The sequence below is a fragment of the Pleurodeles waltl genome, chromosome 8 (genome assembly GCF_031143425.1).
Source record: "Pleurodeles waltl isolate 20211129_DDA chromosome 8, aPleWal1.hap1.20221129, whole genome shotgun sequence".
Lineage (NCBI taxonomy): Eukaryota > Metazoa > Chordata > Amphibia > Caudata > Salamandridae > Pleurodeles > Pleurodeles waltl.
This window is the reverse complement of record NC_090447.1, coordinates 824,776,811-824,797,554: the sequence shown is the minus strand read 5'-3', so window position 1 is coordinate 824,797,554 and position 20,744 is coordinate 824,776,811. Positions and strand designations below refer to the sequence as shown.

Here is a 20,744-nt window from a genome sequence, read left to right as displayed (position 1 = left end):
GAGGACTGAACAGGTCCTCACAGCATGGGTTATACATACATACATACATACCTGCACACACACACATGCACACACACACACTCTCTCTCTCACACATATCAGACAGCAGACCTGATGCCTTATTACAAATGGAGGCATTAAAGGGGCAGATCAGTGCAAACACATTTTTTTTATGCAAATCCCGATCTAAAATTGCAAGAGTAGGCCTATGCATCCAAAACTAATATCAGCTTGAAGTGGAGATATACAAAGGGGTGTGTGCTTATTTGTGTAGCAAAGCAGTGCATGGCATCAGGCTAGTCTTCGTAGACATGATGCTGTGTTGTGTTTTCCCTTTCACTTAACTTATAGCTGCAAAATTGTTTTGATGTTACACTACATTGTGTGAAATATTAGTAAATCCAGGCTAAGGTTTCATTTCATAAAAAAGTCCGTCTTCCCCAAAGCATAATGTCAGTGCACAGTGATAGCATCGATGCATACAAAATTACATTTAGCTTTTCATGTTTGGTCGTTCGAAGAAGCCTTTATTTTTAACATTAATAATAAGCTCAATTTCACAAATTAACAACGGGCAATACGGGAAAGAATTAAGTCTGCTCACACACACACTGACATAACAGACAGTATGCCTGATCTCTCATTACACCTAAAGTGATACAAAGAAATTACAGATCATGCTACTTTCTAGCTAATATTGCATCAAATAACTTTCCAGTTATCTTGACTTCAATGTCCCTAAACCCAGCTGTTTTCAGGAGCTTGATGTATTCTGATGAAGTTTTCTCTTTGCCTTCGGTTCGTAACAACATAATGAAGTTCATGAACTGGGTTGTCGAAGGTCCACTTTTGTCTTCCTTCAGAAAACTTTCCACCAGGAGCACGCCACCACCTAGCAAGAACAAGGACAGCATTCTTTGGATTTCCTCGTAAACCATGTTTTGCACAGCTCAGAAGTGCATGAACTATGAATCATTTCGGATATATCGGTGATAGGGATAACTAATTCGAAAAATAAGTTACATTTCTTGAATGATTTAACTACTCTGTGACTTTTAAAATTGGATCCCTGTCAGAACACTAGGTGCTACCACGATTACTTTGAAAAAGGCTTTTAATTATTGATCTGTTCTAATTACTTGTGCAAAAAAAAAAAGACTTGTGCATGTAAATGTAGAATAAATACGCTAAGGTGGCCCATGTTACATGGAGGATTTTGAAGACGTCATTGCATCTCTTGCATTACAAGTTTCATATATCCAATTTCAGGAGGAGCGAGAATGCAATACTGGGCAATCAATTGACATTTTTGCGTTGAAGCTTCAGAGTGAAACATGAATAGAAAATAGGCTCAGGCACCAAAAGAAAAGTGGCACCATTAGCTAATCCGATAGCTAAAAACTGGCACACATTTACAGATCAGGGCTTCTTTTGAACTTGTAAATACAAGCTGTATATGTTTATTGCACGATATGGGTGACTTTGCATTTGTCAATGCTCCAGGCAATGTTTGTGGTAATACTGGAGAGAATAACAGCCCAACAGACCATAAAACCGGTCAAAACACTGACCTGTCAGACCAGTCCTTCGGGCAACTACTTAGCCAAATAGTATCTCTTGTACCCCACAACATAATTTCTGAATTGAGGCTTTCATACTAATACATGGATATAAAGGATGTCATTACAAGTCTCTGGAATACTCCTCATTATTTGCCCACCTCCGAAATTACAGTTATTAGCCTCATTGGTATTACTGGTGGCAATCCTGAAAAGACCCAAAATGAGACAAAGGCATCAAAGGAGCCTTACAAGACAGTAAGTGCCCAGGTTACATTGAGATAGACATTAACTAGCAAGTAATGTTTCAAATGTAGAGCACAGAAACACAATTAGTTTAGGTATCTTTGAGTTGAAAATGCTACTTTGTTTAAAAAAAACATAAAGTTCACAGGAAATTATACCACTGGGTGTACAACACACAATCCACAAGTTAGGGTTTCATTAACCTGGAAGTCGATTTACTATTCTGGCATGCCAAACAACTTCAAGATGCGAAAAGAACACATGATGGACGGAAAGCTGAACAATGTCAAACATTCACCCGCTATCACAGATCTGGGTCCAAACTGGGGTGCCAGGGTGGGCAAAAAAATGATGGATTGGGGTGAGGCACAAGCGATTACCAGTGGCTGAGATTAATTCAAGCATTTCACCCTTCACCTTGTTGTTTTTCCATTTGCCACCCTAAGTTTGTCGGGTATGCCCAGACGTTGGTCTTAAGCTCACTGTGCCACTTGATTAAAGCTAGCCTGGCTGATGAAGGATGATACCCTGAAACCGGTCCCAGGATGCTTGTTTCCGGTCCAGGGAGGACCTGGCCTTGCAGTTCGTGCTGGACTGTTCCCATGAGGAACAGGGTCAAGACTGATTTGCATATGGCAGGGTCCAAACTGGGGTAGCATGGTGAGCAAAAGAACGATGGATTAAACCCAGATCTGTGACTGGGGGTGAGTATTTGCATTGTTCAGCACTCCATCCATCATCCTTTTGTGTTGCTGAGATTAATTCAAGCATTCCATCCATCACCTTGTTTTTCTTGAAACAACTTCAAGATGGCATACCATCAGGGTCGTCAGTTCTAGGAACCCACTGTATCTCCGTCAGTGCTATTCGTGTTTAAAGGAGGGGGCACCAAGAGCAGTTATACACACCTTATTCAGTCTGAAGTTATACCACAAATTCCTCAATCCATCATAAACAAAAGGCTGTGGAATTAACCCATCACCTCAGATGGTATGCTCCAGAATAAATAATTGAATACACTCCAGAATAAGTAATTTAATAAATAGATAGGACCTAAATCACAAAAGTATTTGGGAATTTGACATACAAATGAAAATAGTAATTTTGTAAGTGTCAATCTATTTTTGCTTAATTCTCAAAAGTTGATTTTGTATTTGTAAGGGGATTTACTCAAAGAGTTTTGTGTGTGCTAACTACTTAGTCGGGGAGTGCCAGGAGGAGGCTGGGATTTGAAAGGCTGCAGTTTATTTTAATTTACATTTTATACATTTATAAGCACACCTGAACACTGTTGATGGGAGAACACTTTACATTCTGAGGGGCATATTTATACTCTGTTTGCGCAGGATTTGCGTCATTTTTTTAAACGCAAATCCAGTGCAAACTTAACTCCATATTTATACTTTGTCGCTAGACCCGTCTAGCATCAAAGTTATGGAGTGTGCGTCATTTCTTGTACGTTAAAACCTACCTTGCGCTAATGACATGCAAGGTAGGCCTTTCCGTGAAAAAAATGACTCTAAGGCATTTGCACCTTATTTGTACTCCCGCACCAAAATGACACACAGGAAGAGGTGGGTCCTATAAAATGGCGCTAATCCTGATTAGCGCCATTTTTTAACGCCTGGGTCAGGGCAGGCGTTAGGGGACCTGTGGGCTCATTTCCATGGTGGGAGACCATGTGAGCAGTCCACAGGTGCCCTTCCCTGCACCCAGGGTCACCCCCTGCCACCCTAGCCCGCCCCTGGAGGGCACCCATGGATGGGGGGTCCCATCCATGTTGAGTGCAGGTAAGTGCAGGTATTTTTTTTTTGAAGTGGCATAGTGGTGCCTATCTTGGGCTCCCCTACATGCCACTGTGCCCAGTGACCATGCCCAGGGGACAGAAGTCCCCTGGGCATGGCCGTTGGGCAGGGGGGGCATGACTCCTGTCTTTTTTAAGACAGGAGTCATTTCCATGGGGGTTGTGCATCATAAAATGATGCTAGTCAGGTTAGCGTCAATATTTTTGACGCTAACCTGACTTGCACCATTCTTACACGCACAACCCCCAGTCTTCCCTACGCCTCGGCTGCCCGGTGCGCGGCATTTATTTTGACGCTAACCAGGCAGCTGTGCCGGCTAGCTTCATTCCATAAATATGACCCCCGGCTGGCGTGTAGGAATGGCGGTAGCTGCCGTTAATCTTTTTGACGCAAGCCTGCGCTAGCGCAGGTTTGCATCAAAAAGTATAAATATGGGCCTAAATGTGTTAACATGTTAGATGCTACTTTGATATAGGGGCAGGATCAGCAAACTCTGAAACGTGTATTTGGCCCAGTAAAGGCTAGCATTAAGTTTGAAGGTTGTTTTGGAGGCTTTAGTCTAGGAAATTGCTGAAAAAAGTGAACCTTAAGTTATTTGAGAAAGATTGAGTGAGTAGTTGATATTCTGAATTTAGGAAGTTCAAGGAAAGGGGTTTTGTGACTTCCGAGATCATTTGATCCACATGAGTCACCGAGGGCCATATTTATACTTTTTGACGCAAAACTGGGCGAATGCAGTTTTGCGTCAAAAAAGTTAACACGGGCAAACGCCATGTCTTTGCGCCACCTGTGCGTCAAATTTATACTTTGACACACGGTGCCGCAAAGCACAGGTTTAGAATCATTTTTTTTTACTCTGACCGATGTCGCAAACCGGATATGCGCCATTTTCCACCGCATTAGCGTAAAAAAGTGGTGCAAACGCATCAAACAGTGCTAAGGAGCCCCAAAACGGATCCCAGAAGCCAGGAGAGACCCCAGGGAGACCCCAATCTACCAGGAACCAGCCAGGGTGACACAGACAAGACCCAGGAGAGAGACAAGAAGAAAAGGAAGTGTTGTTTCAGTGCAGAGGAGCATGAAATACTGGTCAGAGAGGTGGCGGAGCACCAGCATCAACTTTTCATCACCTCAAAATTGCCATTTGGGAGGAGAGAGGCAATTTGGCAACAAATTCTCGACAAGATAAACAGTTTGGCAGAGGAATGGAGAACTGTCACGGAGTGCAAGAAACGCTGGCATGACTGCAAGCGCAGGACAAAGGAAAAAATGGCAAAGAACAGGAAGGCAGCACTGCAGATTGGAGATGAGAGTCCAGCACCGCAGGAGGCCCTGGACGAGATGGAGGAGATGGTGGCAGCAGTCATCCCAGAGGAGATTGTCACAGGAATCGCAGGACAGGACAGCGCAGACTACCAGGAACCAACACATATGCAGGGTAAGTTGCATGGGGGACAAAAATGCCTAAATGTTAACTGCAAGCAGGGGGAGGGACATACCTACTACACAATGCATGTCAGCCATGGAAATCAGGCAGTGGAAAGGGCAAAGGGGCACGGCACAGGTGCATGGGTTGTGCAGGGGAAACCATGGGCACAGCACAACACAACAACAACAACCTTTGCATGGGTGTAATCCGCCATGCCAAGGCTGTTGGAAAGGCAAAACCAGTCCAGGAGGGTAGGGTAGAAAGTAAAACTGGGCTGCTGTCACAGGACAGCTGGTGTTGTCAGAATGTGAACTAGGGGACAATGTCCAGTTTCAGGCCATTTCTGCAAGTAGCATTTACCACTGACAACAGTTGCCGCTACCACCTTTGCTGTGTGTGCTGGTCAAGTAGCAAATGGCAGTTAGGTGCCCATGGAACAAACACACCCAAAGTAGAGGGTTCAAGATGACGACGTGATCAATCCCCTTCAATTCCTAACAAAGTGTAACTCCTGTCAAGTGCTCATGTCTATAGGCGCAATAAACATCATGTATTGTTACTTACATTATGAAGTACACAGCAGTAATGTCATACCCATGCTGCCCATTCCAGGGTCTATCCACTGCCTGCGTTATAATAGTTGAAATGCCATCTTGCAACATCTCAACTGTCATACTGCTAAGACAACAGCATTGAGGGGGAGGACATATGTGTCTAGCTAGTGAAACACACCCACACAGTCATAAGAGGAAATGGAACACTGCCATGCCAATCAGTGCAATTCAATGTAGCACACATTAGCAAACATCAACATGACACACTACCAATGCTGACACCAGTATCGTGTCATGCCAATGCAATACATGGTATGTGCTAGGTCTCAGCAATGTATAGGTGTATGAGAAATATCATAGACTGGGTCAGTCCCAAATTGTTATGTATGGTGCAAGTGGCATCAGAAAACCCACAGGCATTGCAAGGCCTCACCATGCTAATGGAAGTAGAGGGAGGGTTGAGTAGGACAAGAAGGTGGCAACACACAATTTGGACAGAACCTACATCTAGAGGATGTGACGTAGACAATTCCCCAAAATGCCCACACCACATTTGACATGCAGGCGGGGCATAGGCGTGTGAGAATGCTAATATTAATGACAGGAACAATGAACAGGAACCAAGATTACAATGTCCCACTAATAGGAAGTCAGTGACGTCACATTACAACTGCCACAACACAGACACACTAATTGTATAATATCTCATTGCAGAGGACGATGGCTCTCCTGTGGATATGCCTGTCCTGGACTACCCTGATGACATGGATGACAAGCTGACAGCCATTAGCCAGGAAACCCTCCAAGATGTCCTTGGAACCCTCCAGACCCCACCTTCAGTCGCAAGGAGGAGCACAGATGTAGCAGCCAACACAAAGGACCCACCCACCACCCCAATAGTATGACCTACCAGCTCAAACACAGCTGATGACTCTGATGACACTGGTACTACCTTTGAGAGGACAGTAGTGGGAGTACAGTGGGAGCTGGCCAAGAAGGTGCGGGTGGGGATGCAAAATATGGCAGCCAGCTTTGAGGGGATGTGCATGTGCATGAGGACATTCTCAGAACAGTCAGCAGCCATGCAAGTCCAACAATCCCCACTGCAAGGACTACAAGAGTGTGTGAGGGATTTCACCACAGCAGTTAGGGAGTTGCCACAACACCTGGCATCCCAAACATTTCACTACATGCACAACTACAATCATGACCCCCTCAGGGCCAACTTGGCTGCCTACCACAGTGATGTAGCTGCTATACTCAATAACCAGCAGCTCCTCCCTGCTGCAGTTATACCCTTAATAGCCCCCAGTTGGCAGCTACCGGGAATTCAGAGTCCACTTCTTCAAACACTGAAGTGTGTGTTGCCCCCTCAAACACACAACCACCAAGGGAAGAGGAGACGACCCACACATCAGAAGATGAGGACGTGGAACAGATCACCTTCAGCCGTAGGAGTACCCGGTAGCACCAGTCCATGCCACATGGGCAGTGATTTTCCTATGTCCTGTGCTTGATAACATGCCAGTCTTTCTTCAGTTGGTAACATGCACTGATCTCCAACACACTGTTTAACTTATGTAGGAGGCTGGCCTGGCTCATAGTGGGTACCTGATGGTACTTACACCTTGTGCCAGGTCCAGTTATCCCTTATTAGTAGACTAGTAGTGTTCTAGCAACTTAGGCTGATAGAGGTAGCTATGGCAGAGCAGCTTAGGCTGAACTAGGAGACATGCAAAGCTCCTACCATACCACTTATATCATATAGGTACTATATCATAAGAAAGACAATACTCAGTGTTACTAAAAGGGGCAACACAAACCATATACTAAGAAAGTGAAATGCAAACCATGAATGGACCCCTAGGCTAGTGTAGTGTGTAGAGGGTCACTGGGAGTGTAAGAAAACGCAAAGGGTGTCCAAGATACCCTACCCCAAGACCCTGGCAAGTAGGAGTAAAGTACTACTATTTCCCCAGAAATACACTAAACTTGTGATAGAGGATTTTGCAAAGACCACAACAGACTGCAAAGCACTGAAGACTGATTCCTGGACCTGAGGACCTGCAAAGGAAGGGGTACAGTCCAAGAGTTGTGAAAGTGTCCAAGGGGGCAGGAGCCCACTAAACCCTGGATGAAGGTGCAAAATGGCTGCCTCTGGATGTAAGAAGCTGAAGATTCTGCAACAACGGAAGGTGCTAGGAACTTCTCCTTCATGCAGAAGATGTCCCACGGAGTGCTGGAGGATGCAGAGTTGTTTCTTTGGCAAAAGATTGTAAACAAGCCATGCTAGCTACAAGAGTTGTGGGTGAATAAAAAGGGTGCTGCCTGTGCCCAGGAAGGTCCAGGATGTCATCACTTGGGAGAGGAGACAGAAGGGGCCCTCATCAATGCAGAGAGCCCATGCACAAGAAGGTAGCACCCACAGAAGCACTTGAACATGGGTTCAAGAATTCTGAACATGGCAGTCATCTCAACACTGCAAAAGAGGGTCCCATGAAGCTGGAGTTCAACTCAGGGACCTGAGCATTGCAGAACAGAGTGCTGGGGACCTGAGCTTGGCTGTGTACAAAGGATGCCTTGAAAATATGCACAGAAGCACTAGCAGCTGTAGTTCATGTGGTGCACAGGATTACTGTCTGGAGAGGAGAGGCAAGGACTTACCTCCTCCAAATTTAAACAGTTGGACCACTGAACAGTCTAGGTCTCTTGGGTATACCACCTGTGTTCCAGCGGCCACGCTCGTCAGGATGAGAGGTGCCTCAGAGTACCAGTGACACTGAAGTTTGGTGCCTGCTGGAGCAGGGGGAAGATTCCTACAACCCACGGGAGATTTCTTCATGGCTTCCAGTGCAGGATGAAGGCAGGCAGCCCCCAAAGCATGCACCACCAGGAAACAGTTGAGAAAGCTGGCAGGAATTGGCACTACAATGTCGCAGGTGCTGGTGCTGTGGTTGGAGGTGGTGGTCAATCATACAACAGCTGCAAACACAACACAGGACAAACATTTTAACACTTATTGGAAATGCCTGGGTCCTCAAATCTAGCCACTTCACCTATGGTGTAGGGGTCTGGTCTGCCTGTAAAACATGGAAGGGTGATATGAGCTCAATGTCTGCTCACTGTACAAAAGCTGTAACAACAAATCACTGTGTATGACATTTTATATGATAGAGCTGCACATCAGGCATGTAGACACCGCAACGGACATACCACTGCAAACATGCATTGACACTGTCACTGCAGTGAGTGATAGACACACATGTGCACACATGCACTGGCCCTAACAATTTTGTGGTGCCAAACATGATTACTCAAATTTGGGCTTAATACATTCCAGATCGTACCCCATTTTATCTTTCGTATGGGGAGACACATGAAAAGCCACATTCCTGGTGCACTGCAATACCAGTGACTCAGGAATTGTGGCTTGTACATCAAGGGACAATGAGTAACTGCTCTCTGTCCACCAGGTCAGCCCAGCAATGCTTCAGCTGGTGATCATTGCGCTGGGTGTTGAAAATGCGCCTTTGGTGGAACAGCACCTTTGCCCAGCTCAGCTGTCTTGCCTCAGTGTGATACCCCTGTATCACACGGCCCCTAGCCTCCAACATCAGGGGGAGGAAGTGGCACACCAGCCACACAAGTGCCCCTAGCCCCTCCTCACCCATGGGCCCCAGACGTGGCCTTCCCGAATTCACACAAAAACAAAAAATTGAAAGTAAAGAGGGAAAAACAGGGAAAGGAGGTAGAAAAAGGAAACGTATCTAATCTAAAGACAGCCTGCAAGGAAATGCCTCCTTGGTATGGTTACCCCTGACTTTTTGCCTTTTGCTGATACCAGTTATGATTGAAAGTGTGCTGGGATCCTGCTAACCAGGCCCCAGCACCAGTGTTCTTTCACTAAACTGTACCTTTAATTCCACAATTGGCATAGCCCTGGCACTCAGATAAGTCCCTTGTAAATGGTACCCCTGGTACCAAGGGCCCTGATGCCAGGGAAGGTCTCTAAGGGCTGCAGCATGTCTTATGCCACCCTAGGGACCCCTCACTCAGCACATGCACACTGCCTCATAGCTTGTGTGTGCTGGTGGGGAGAAAAAGACTAAGTCGACATGGCACACCCCTCAGAGTGTCATGCCAACCTAACACTCCCTGCGGCATAGGTAAGTCACCCCTTTAGCAGGCCTTACAGCCCTAAGGCAGGGTGCACTATACCACAGGTGAGGGCATATGTGCATGAGCACAGTGCCCCTACAGTGTCTAAGCCAAACCTTAGACATTGTAAGTGCAGGGTAGCGATAAAGAGTATGTGGTCTAGGAGTTTGTCAAACACAAACTCCACAGTTCCATAATGGCTACACTGAAATCTGGGAAGTTTGGTATCAAACTTCTCAGCACAATAAATGCACACTGATGCCAGTGTGAAATGTATTGTAAAATGCACCTAGAGGGTATCTTAGAGATTCCCCCTGAATACCAGTCCAACTCCTAGTGCTAGGCTGACCAGTTTCTGCCAGCCTGCCACAACGACGAGTTGCTGGCCACATGGGGAGAGTGCCTCTGTCACTCTGTGGCCAGGAACAAAGCCTGTACTTGGTGGAAGTGCTTCTCACCTCCCCCTGCAGGAACTGTAACACCTGGCGGGGAGCCTCAAAGGCTCACCCCGTTTGTTACAGCACCCCAGCGCATCCCAGCTAGTGGAGAGGCCCACCCCTCCGGCCACTGCCCCCACTTTTGGCGGCAAGGCTGGAGGAGATAATGAGAAAAACAAGGAGGAGCCACCCACCAGTCAGGACAGCCCCTAAGATGTCCTGAGCTGAGGTTACCCCTGCCTTTAGAAATCCTCCATCTTAAGTTTGGAGGATTCCCCCAATCAGGATTAGGGCTGTGCCCCCTCCCCTCAGGGAGGAGGCACAAAGAGGGTGTAGCCACCCTCCAGGACAGTAGCCATTGGCTACTGCCCCTAGACCTAAACACCCCCCTAAATTTTGTACTTAGGTGTACCCCAGAACCCAGGAAATCAGATTCCTGCAACCTGAAACCAGAAGAAAGACAGCTGACATGAAAGTCCTGCAGAGACAACGGAGACGACAACTGCTTTGGCCCCAGCCCAGCAACCTGTCTCCTGGCTCGAAGAAAACTGCAACAGCGACGCATCTGACAAGGACCAGTGACCTCTGAAGCCTCAGAGGACTCCCCTGAACCAAAGGACTAAGAAACTCCCATGAGCAGTGGCTCTGCTCAATAACAGCAACAATATTGCAACTTTCTTGCAACTTTCAAAGACCTCACGTTTCCCACCAGAAGCGTGAGACTTCACCCTCTGCACCCGATGCCCCCGGCTCGAGCTCCAGAGAGCTAACACCACAGGGAGGACTCCCCGGCGACTGCAACCTAGTGAGAAGCCCGAGACGACCCCCCTGGACCCCCACAGCGATGCATGCAGAGAGAATCCAGAGGCTCCCCCTGACCGCGACTGCCTGTAACGAGAAACTTGAAACCTGGACCAAGCACTGCACCCGCAGCCCCCAGGACCAGAAGGAACCGAACCTCAGTGCAGGAGTGACCCCCAGGCAATCCTCTGCCTAGCCCGTTCAGTGCCTGGCCCGAGAAGCCCCCCTGTGCCCTGCCTGCACCGTTAGAGTGACCCCCGGGTTCCTCCATTGAATCCAATACAAAACCAGACGCCTGCTTTGCACACTACACCAGGCCAACCCTGTACCGCTGAGGGTGTGTTTTTTGTGCCTACTTGTGTCCCCCCCCAGTGCTCTACAAAACCCCGTGGTCTGCCCTCCATGGGCGCGGGTAAGTAACTGCTGGCAGTCTGGAACCGGAGCACCCCTGTTCTTCATAGGCACCTATGTGTTTTGGGCACCTCTTTGACCTCTGCACCCGACCGGCCCTGAGCTGCTGGTGTGGTAACTTTGGGGTTGCCTTAAACCCCAACGGTGGGCTGCCTATGCCCAGGAACTTAGATTTGTAAGGGTCTTACTTACCTGACAAACTAACCAATACTTACCTCCCCCAGGAACTGTTGATTTGTGCACTGTGTCCACTTTTAAAATAGCTTATTGCCATTTTTACTAAAACTGTGTATGCTATTGCTCTAACTCAAAGTTCCTAACTTACCTGTGTGGAGTACCTTGCATTTTATGTATTTACTTCAAATCTTGAATTTGTGATTCTAAAAATAAATTAAGAAAATATATTTTCTATATATAAACTATTGGCCTGGAGTTAACTCTTTGAGTGTGTGTTCCTCATTTATTGCCTGTGTGTGTACAAGAAATACTTAACACTACCCTCTGATAAGCCTACTGCTCGACCATACTACCACAAAATAGAGCATTAGACTTATCTAATTTTGCCACTATCTTACCTCTAAGGGGAACCCTTGGACTCTGTGCCCACTATCTCTTACTTTGAGGTAGTATATACAGAGCCAACTTCCTACACAGCCCAAAACTACCCTAACTAATACTACCCACCAACAGACTCCCAACAGTACAAATACAAATCTAAATACAATTATTGACACAAATACACTTACACAGGATACAAAAGACACTTACCAAACACGAAAAGACAATATAAAGAGCACATAGGAGACAAAATCACAATATTCACAGAGACAATCCAAAACACCGTCTAGAATAATCACAGCCTGCAAAGTGAAAGTGAAAGTACACCCACTGTACCATTTCTGCAAACAGGATATCCTATTACATCACTTCCTGTCTCATTTGCATGAACATTTTTGATGCTTACAGGTTTGCGTCAATATTTTTTGACGTATATGTGTTAAAATTCCATGCATTCATGGATCAATACATATTCAATGGATGTCCGCATGCCTGGTGTCTACTAGTGGAATTAATGCTAGGGATCAATTGATGTATAATGTGTGTGAGCGTAATTTTTTTAAGCATATGCGTCATTTTTTACGCTTATGCATCAAAAATTCTGTCTTAAACTGTGTTTGAGTCATTTTTCTAATTTTAAAATGCATGCAGCCTATAACTAGACAAAGATAGGATGGTATGACCTGCAGTGTGTGTTCTAGTGTTTGCGCACATGCGGCAGGCAATACTACTGTGGCCCATAATACTCATGTTGTTGTACAGGATTAGCTCTCTTACCCGACGCGCAAGTTTGCGCAGGGGTTGCATCAATAGAGGACAGCAAGACTAGGCTACTGAAAATGAATCATGGGCTGTGTGTTTTGTGTGTGAATTGTCTGTTAAAATTATTTGTGTGCATCTGTGGGAACGGCATGCAAAACATTTGGCGTAATGTTCATGTATGTATGTGTTACAAATGGGTATAACCATCAAATGCCAATCAATGAGGTACATCAGTCATGATATGTGTTGGTAATATCTGTTGCCTTTTATTCTGTGTGTACTTGCTTGACATTGGGGACAATACATTTCCCATGACTAACTATACACAGGACAGATCGAGGACGGTTGATGAGGGCTATGTCAGATATGTTACCCCTCACATGTCATGAAATGTTGGCTACAACTTCATGATCATTTGTGTGTACACTACCCATAGTTCAGGCATCTAAACATGCTAGGTAGGTACAGTGTTTGTGACACAGAGTCTCAAATCCAATCATAACATTTTTCTGTACACCACAGTTTGACTAATGTAAATGACCTATGTTTCTCCTGTGGCTGTGGTGGACCAGCAGCCCATCCTGCATGTGTTCACATATTTCCAGTGGTTCATTGCACAAAAGTGTCCAGTTCAAGTGTGTGGCCATGTGTACCCCGTGTCAGTATTGACCTCCATGGTGTAACAGTTATGTGTGGGTTTAGTCAAGAGTCTGTGGAGCCAACCCTTGAATTAACTGAGTATCCTTCGAAGCAGATTTGACCTAAAGCCAAAGATCAGGTAATGGTATACAAGGGGATAGGGCAGCTATGTTACAGCAGAAATTTCAGAAGGCTGATGACAGAGCAATCTTGGTGTGCTCAAATACGTTATGGATCAGTAATAGAAAAACAGGCAGGTTTCATCACTACATCTGTACACAGGGTAGGGCTCTAAAATTCCCACCGCAACAGGGAGCAACAGGGAACATCAGTGCATCTGTGCTGATTAATCTCACAGCTAGTCACCACGCAAGCCCCATCAAAAGGTGGCGGCAGAAGTGAATCTGTGCCTGGACCGTCAGGGCACAAACATGTATTGATCTTACATACACATTAGCAGCCCTTGCTTGTTGGGCTGGAGGCACAGTACCAAATCCAGGCATACAGCCATAGCACACTGTGGGCCATATTTATACTTTTCGACGCACAACTGCGCCAATGCAGTTGTGCGTCAAAAAATTTAACGCCGGCTAACGCCATTCTGAAGCGCCATGCGGGCGCCGTATTTATTCAATGACGTTAGCCGGCGTTAGCCGGCGGAGCTGCCTGGTGTGCGTAAAAAAAAATGACTTACACCAGGCAGCGCCGGCGTAGGGGAATATGGAGCTTGGGCGTCAAAAAATGGGGCAAGTCAGGCTGAGGCAAAATTTTCGCCTCAACCCGATTTGCACCGTTTTTTTTTACTCCCAACCCCCATTGAAATGACTCCTGTCTTAGCAAAGACAGGAGTCATGCCCCCTTGCCCAATGGCCATGCCCAGGGGACTTATGTCCCCTGGGCATGGTCATTGGGCATAGTGGCATGTAGGGGGGCACAAATCAGGCCCCCCTATGCCACAAAAAAAAGAAATACTTACCTGAACTTACCTTAAGTTCCCTGGGATGGGTCCCTCCATCCTTGGGCGTCCTCCTTGGGTGGGCAATGGTGGCAGGGGGTGTCCCTGGGGGCATGGGAGGGCACCTCTGGGCTCCTTCCGAGCCCACAGGTCCCTTAACGCCTGCCCTGGCCAGGCGTTAAAAAATTACGCTAAAGCGGCTGGACGTCATTTTTTTGACCCGCCCACTCCCGGGCGTCATTTTTGCCCGGGAGTGTAAATACGGCACACAGGCCTCGGAGTCATTTTTTAGAAGGGAACGTCTACCTTGCATATCATTAGCGCAAAGTAGATGTCCACGCAAAAAAATTACGCAAACTCTAGACGCGTCTAACGCCAGAGTATAAATATGGAGTTCGTTTTGCGTCGAATTTGCGTCAAAACAAAACGACGCAAATCCGGCGCAAACAGAGTATAAATATGGCCCTGTTACTGTTTAGCACTAATGAATACATGCAAAACCAGACAAGGGATGGAGGCTGGATTTGCACCTTTTAAAACATGTCCCATAACAAAATAAGATAAGAAAACAAATTAAACTATTCCAAACCTACCAGACACAATACCCCAAGAGGATATGGAGAGCATGGAAACCAACTATGAGGCAAATGTAGCCACAGGGAATGTCTCTGGTTAACACAAAGACTGCAACCAGTCTGGCTAACAGGATGCAGGCTCTGTCAGGAACAAACATGAACCAGGGAAATATACAGTGAGCAGAGTCTGACTGGGACAAGCAGGAACATCACTGTGGAAACAAAGAGCAGTTTCTGGTGTACTCTGGACTGTTACACAATCCCGCAAGGGCTCTGGTACACAAATACATTTTACTCCAATGCACAACAAGGAGATTCAAGAAATGGCAGCTTCTAAGCAGTTCCAGGCAGCAGCAAGGGCAGGGTAGAGTAAAATGGCTGGGCTGCATGGGAATGCTCACAGGTGTGAGCACCTTCAGTCTCTCACAAGTCCTGGAGATGAGAATCCAGTCTAAGGGGCCAACTGGACCTTTCACATGGGAAGCAATAGAGAGCAGATTACAGGTCTTACCAACTACTAGGCAGTGCATTATGGGACCTGAACTTCATGCAGACTGATGAACTAAAACTATGGCATGCCATACTGAAGAGGGAAGCACACAGGAGTCAGAATGGGAGTCTGGGTGAGTGTAGATGATGATTCCCAGGGTACAGATAGTCCATTTACAGTGCCCCCTAGAGATGGGTGGGCAGAGACTTAAAACATGGCAGTGGCAGGACTTATTACCTGGGATGGACTGCGCAGGGAATGTCTTGTGAGCAATGCTTGTCATACCTGGGGCACTCGTGATATCCATTTTCAGGTTTGATGCACTTCTTGTCACACATGCTCCTTGCAGAGATAGCTGATGTCACACTTACCTCTGTCAAGGGTCTGGTCATACATTCCTGTTACCAATGCAATTGCACATCCACTGCCTCATGTATGATGCACTTTTTTTTACCTTATGATTGATGGTGTCTTAGTTGGGTGTCATATGCTGCAATGGACCATGTTGGCAACATGGATGTGTCTCATAACTGTGGTCCTATGAAATTGCCCTTCAAATGTGAAATAGACAGGATATATTTCATAAAAACTGTGTGTGATGTTTGCTGTACATTCATACCCATCAAATGTGATGTGGCATATGAAGTATGCAAATTTGACTTTTAGCAATGCTCCATGAGGCAATACTCTAATTAGGTTTCCTAGAGATCATGTGATGCATAAATAATTACCCAGAGCATGATTGAGTGATGAAGTGAGGTGTTTAATTCCATATCATAACAAAGTGGTGATAGTGACTATAGTTGGAAAAAATTATGTATGATCTGTTGTTTGCGACGCATTCCTGCAGCTGTGTTAGGATGTTCCCCCTCATTTTCCCGGACAGCATCCTCCTTCTCCTCCCCTTCAGGCAGTTGTTGTTCAGGTTCATATAGGGGAATGTTCCTCCTAACACAAATGTTGTGTAGGATGGCACAGGTCAAAATGATCTTGCAGACCATTTCTGGGGAATATAGGAGGCTGCCTCCGGTGATGTCCAGTCACCTGAATCTGGACTTAAGGATGCCAAAAGTCCGCTCAACTATGGTGCATGTCCTACGATGTGCTTCATTATAGGCACGCTCTGCTGCTGTGCTTAGGTTGGCAAATGGGGTCATGATCCATGGCTGGATCCCGTAACCCTGATCAGCTGAAAGAGAAAATAGGGGTAAGTATTTTGTTGTTGGTTGCACCAGGAATGTCACTTTGCATGGCAGTTGTTATCTTGTGTCGTCTGTGACTCATATGTGTTTGTGGTATTGTGTGGGATCCTAGGCTTCTGTGATGTTCTTTCTGCTTTGGGTTGTTTGACTAGCAAAACCTGTGTTTGGCTAATTGACCTGCTATCTCTGGTATATTTAGAAACTTGCAGTTCAGTGTGTATCTCCCATGCATTTTGTAGTGAGAAAGATGTGTCCATGTGCATTCACTGGAGGAGACATGATACATCCACACACACAATAGATTCCACTGTGGTGGTAACATGGTTGCACTACATGGCCTGGACATCCCATCCAATTAGACATTGAATTGCAGGTGAAATGCAACAGTGAGGCCCTTTGATTTGCCTAGGTGACAATGCACAACACATCTCCATAAGGTGGCAGCACTGAAGTGTTCAGTGTTGACAATGCACAATTATCCCATGTGTGACAAGTTCTATGCAAACCTGTTTTTGTTCCCTCACCCAGTTGGCTCCTGTGCAACCGTGCACCTACACTCCTGAACTTTCTCCAGGTGAGCTGGCTAACCTGGTTGTGGGGGTGAAGGTTTTAGCGAAGGAAGGTCCATCTCCCTGTACATCTGTTATGTAAATGGGGAATTGTCTCATTTAGTATGTGTAGCAGTGTGCACTTTGCATTAGTGTCACATCAACATGTTTTCATAGCACAGTCCACTTCCTTATTGCTAGCTGGCAATGTCACCAGGAGTGATGTGAGATGTTGGTACTGCCTCAATAATTCCATGTCACCTTCATTTGAGTCCACGTCATCATGCTATGTGTCTCATGGTGTTTGACCTGGTGCAACACACATTACACACCCCTTACATAGGATGTATTGCTTGGAAGGGTGTGGGATTGACTGGGGCCTTATGTGATAGTGAATGGTTCATCTTCCAAGTTGTACTGCCAGTGAAGGCCATGTCATTGTCACTGTGTGGTTTTAAATTGGTCCTGTGTGGCTCTAGAGTAGCATCTATTGTTATTTGCAGCCGTCATTTGTCCATAGGTGTGTATCCCATTGGGTCAGGATATCAAACATGACTACCAGTGTCACACCTCAGTGTCTTCCTGGCCACATGTCAATGTAGTGGTGTATGCCTTGTGTGTCCTAAAGGGTTGCTGTGCTGTGTATAAATTACTAGGTTTCTGGCCTTACCAACAAGAAGGCCATTGCCATATTGTCCATCCTGGAAGTGCCGATTGATGGTGCTGTGGTGGAAGATGAAAAAATCATGTACACTCCCAGGATACTTTGCCATGATGTTGGTGAACAATCCCTGGTGATCAGCAATGGCCTGCACATTGATGGAGTGGGTGTGCTTCCTGTTGCGGTATAGGTGCTCGGTTGCAGCAGGGGGCACAATCCGGACATGTGTGCAGTCAATGGCACTATGACCGAATGGTAGGGGATGAACAACTCTGACAGAGTTCCAAGTGTGACAACAAAGAAGTTTTATTGGAATAATATAGGTGAACAAGTGCAGGTACGTATTTATTGTCTTTAACGGTGGTAGGGTGTTGTCCGTGGTCTGGTCTTCACTCTCCTCTTTTCTGTTCTTCTTCCGTAGGGGTTCCCCGGGAGGTACATGCAGAAAGAGGAGAACAGTAGCGGTAAGTGGACTAGGCTCTTCTGTCTTACGGTAAGTATTTCTTTTGTTTTCATCTTACCCTCACTATTCTTTTCAAGATACTAGTCCTATCAGTGATTTTTATGATTAACATCTATGCTTTCTGTGTTCCCCCCCTTCTACAGTGCTCGTTATCCTGTGCGCGATGGCTTCGGTGATCAAGCCTATTGTTGTGTTCTACAGTATGCAGTGGTAAGTGTTACCAGCCCTCCCCCTCTCTTCCTTTCCCTCCCTATCCCCTTGGTTGTGCTGTGCTGTGCTTGTGCCCTTGTTTGATTCTCTCGCTTTCTCTCCCCTCTTTCACTCAGTTTCAGGGTCGCGGTCCCACGCACCTGTACTGCCACGCTTCTCCAGAAGCGTGGCGGGATGCAGTGGCTCGTCCTCCCGGTCACTGGATTGCAGGGCATCCGATGTTCGTCTCCAGCCGTCTCCTCCAGGATACAAGTGCTTCAACTGCCTCCGTGTAGTCCTTTGGCTCCGTCCTCTGCTCTCGGCGTCTGCACTGTTTCCTTCCAGCTCCTCCTTTGGATAGTAGGTCACGGTTCCTCGATCGCCTCCAACTCCTTCCTTACAAACCCCAGATGCCGTAAACCCCGGTAGCAGTGATTTTAACTTCCTGACATCCGCCGCTCCAAAACGTCCAGCCAATCACGTGAAGGTAAACTGGGCTGTCTGGGCCCACCAGTGGCAGTGTCAGCACAAGCGAAGTCCGAGTGCGGGCGAACAGGTTCCAGCCCGTCACATACACTCCCCCTAGAGAGTGGCCTGTCGAGACGCTCAGAGACCGGATAGCGGGAAAGAAAATCAGCAGTCACCATTTGTTTTCCAAGATGATGTTGAATCTGAGATGAGAAAGGCTGTAGGGAAAGAAACCACCGGAGAACGCGGGAGTTAGTGTCCTTATTATGGGCGAGCCAGGTAAGAGGAGCGTGATCAGTGATGAGGGTAAAGGTTCTGCCAGATAGATAGTATCGGAGAGATTCAATTGCCCACTTAATCCCCAGCACTCTTTCTCAATAATCGGATAACGTGTTTCACGTGGCAGTAATTTTCTGCTGATGTAGAGAATGGGATGGGGTGTCCCATCGTCCTGTGGTTGGGACAACACAGCCCCAAGACCCACGTCGGAGGCATCAGTTAGTAACACAAAGGGCTTTTTGAAATCTGGACAACATAACACAGGTTCAGAAATGAGAGCGGTTTTGAGACGGTTAAAGCTATGTAGCGCAGTCACTGAAGGAGAACCCAGGGTGTTGGGATAGGACTTTTTAAGCAATTCAGTAAGGGGTGCTGCCACTGTTGAGAAATGGGGAATGAAGCGTCTATAATAACCCACTAATCCTAGAAAAGCCCTAACATCTTTCTTCCTTTTAGGGAATGTCATATTGGAGATAGCATCTATCTTTTCGACTTGGGGATAAATCTTACCACCCCCTACCACGTAACCCAGGTAACTGATGCTAGTTTGACCTAGTCGACATTTCTCAGGATTGGCAGTTAACCTGGGCATGTCGTAAGGCTTGTAAAATGGTGTTTAGATGGGCCATGTGTTCTTCCCAGGTATTGCTATAGATAACAATGTCATCCAGATAGGCAGCGGCATATTGTCTAAAGGGTCGTAAGATTTCGTCCATGAGTCTTTGGAAGGTGGCGGGAGCCCCGTGGAGCCCAAAAGGAAGGACAGTAAAGTGATACAACCCCGAAGGGATAGCAAATGTGTTTTTTTCTTTATCTTCTTTTCTTAAGGGGATCTGCCAGTACCCCTTCGTGAGATCTAGGGTGGATAAGTATTTGGCCTGGCCCAATCTCTCAATGAGCTCATCGATTCTCTGCATTGGATAGGCATCAAAATAGGTTACATTATTTACCCCCCTATAGTTTACGCAAAACCTAGTACTGCCGTCTGGCTTAGGTACCAAGACGACGGGCGAGCACCAAGGACTGGTAGAAGGTTCTATAATTCCTGCTGTTAACATGGCTTGGACTTCTTTTTCGATAATCATCTGTTTGGCTTCAGGGATGCGGTATGGTCTCTGGCGGTGAACAGTATTTGTTTTAAGGCGAATGGGATGCTGGACTAGGGGGGTTCTCCCTGGATATTTGGAGAAGACATCATGATTGTGATGTACTAGGTGAGTTAGTTGGTTGTGATAGGATCCAGTAAGTTCAGGATTGATCCATGGTAATGACCGGTTAGGTAGTTCAGGCTTAGTTAGCGTGGGATATGGGATATCTTCATTAACTTCAGTATTGATATACCGAATATTATTGTCCTCTGTAGGGTCTAACCATTTTTTAAATAGGTTGATATGATAAATCTGTTCCCTGCCACTTCCTTGGGGTATGGCCAATCTGTAGGTGGTGGGGTTAATCTGAGCTGTCACTTCAAACGGTCCTTGCCATCGGGCCAACAACTTATTATCTGTACTAGGGAGTAACAGCAGTGCTTTATCTCCCACTGTCAAAGTCTGCA

General features: G+C 46.3%; 1 protein-coding gene across 3 annotated transcripts in view; it reads right to left on the bottom strand.

Moving 5' to 3' along the window:
• Positions 1–276: 276 nt before the first annotated feature.
• LOC138250333 (acetylserotonin O-methyltransferase-like) overlaps positions 277–20,744 on the bottom strand; it is a 480,756-nt gene continuing 460,288 nt past the window's right edge. The window contains exon 10 of one of the 3 annotated variants that reach the window (XM_069205104.1): positions 277–892. In XM_069205104.1, the coding sequence (XP_069061205.1) occupies positions 681–892 (212 nt within the window). In that variant the 3' untranslated portion in view covers positions 277–680. The remainder of the gene's footprint in view (positions 893–20,744) is intronic. The other 2 variants (XM_069205105.1, XM_069205106.1) reach the window with 2 other exon arrangements.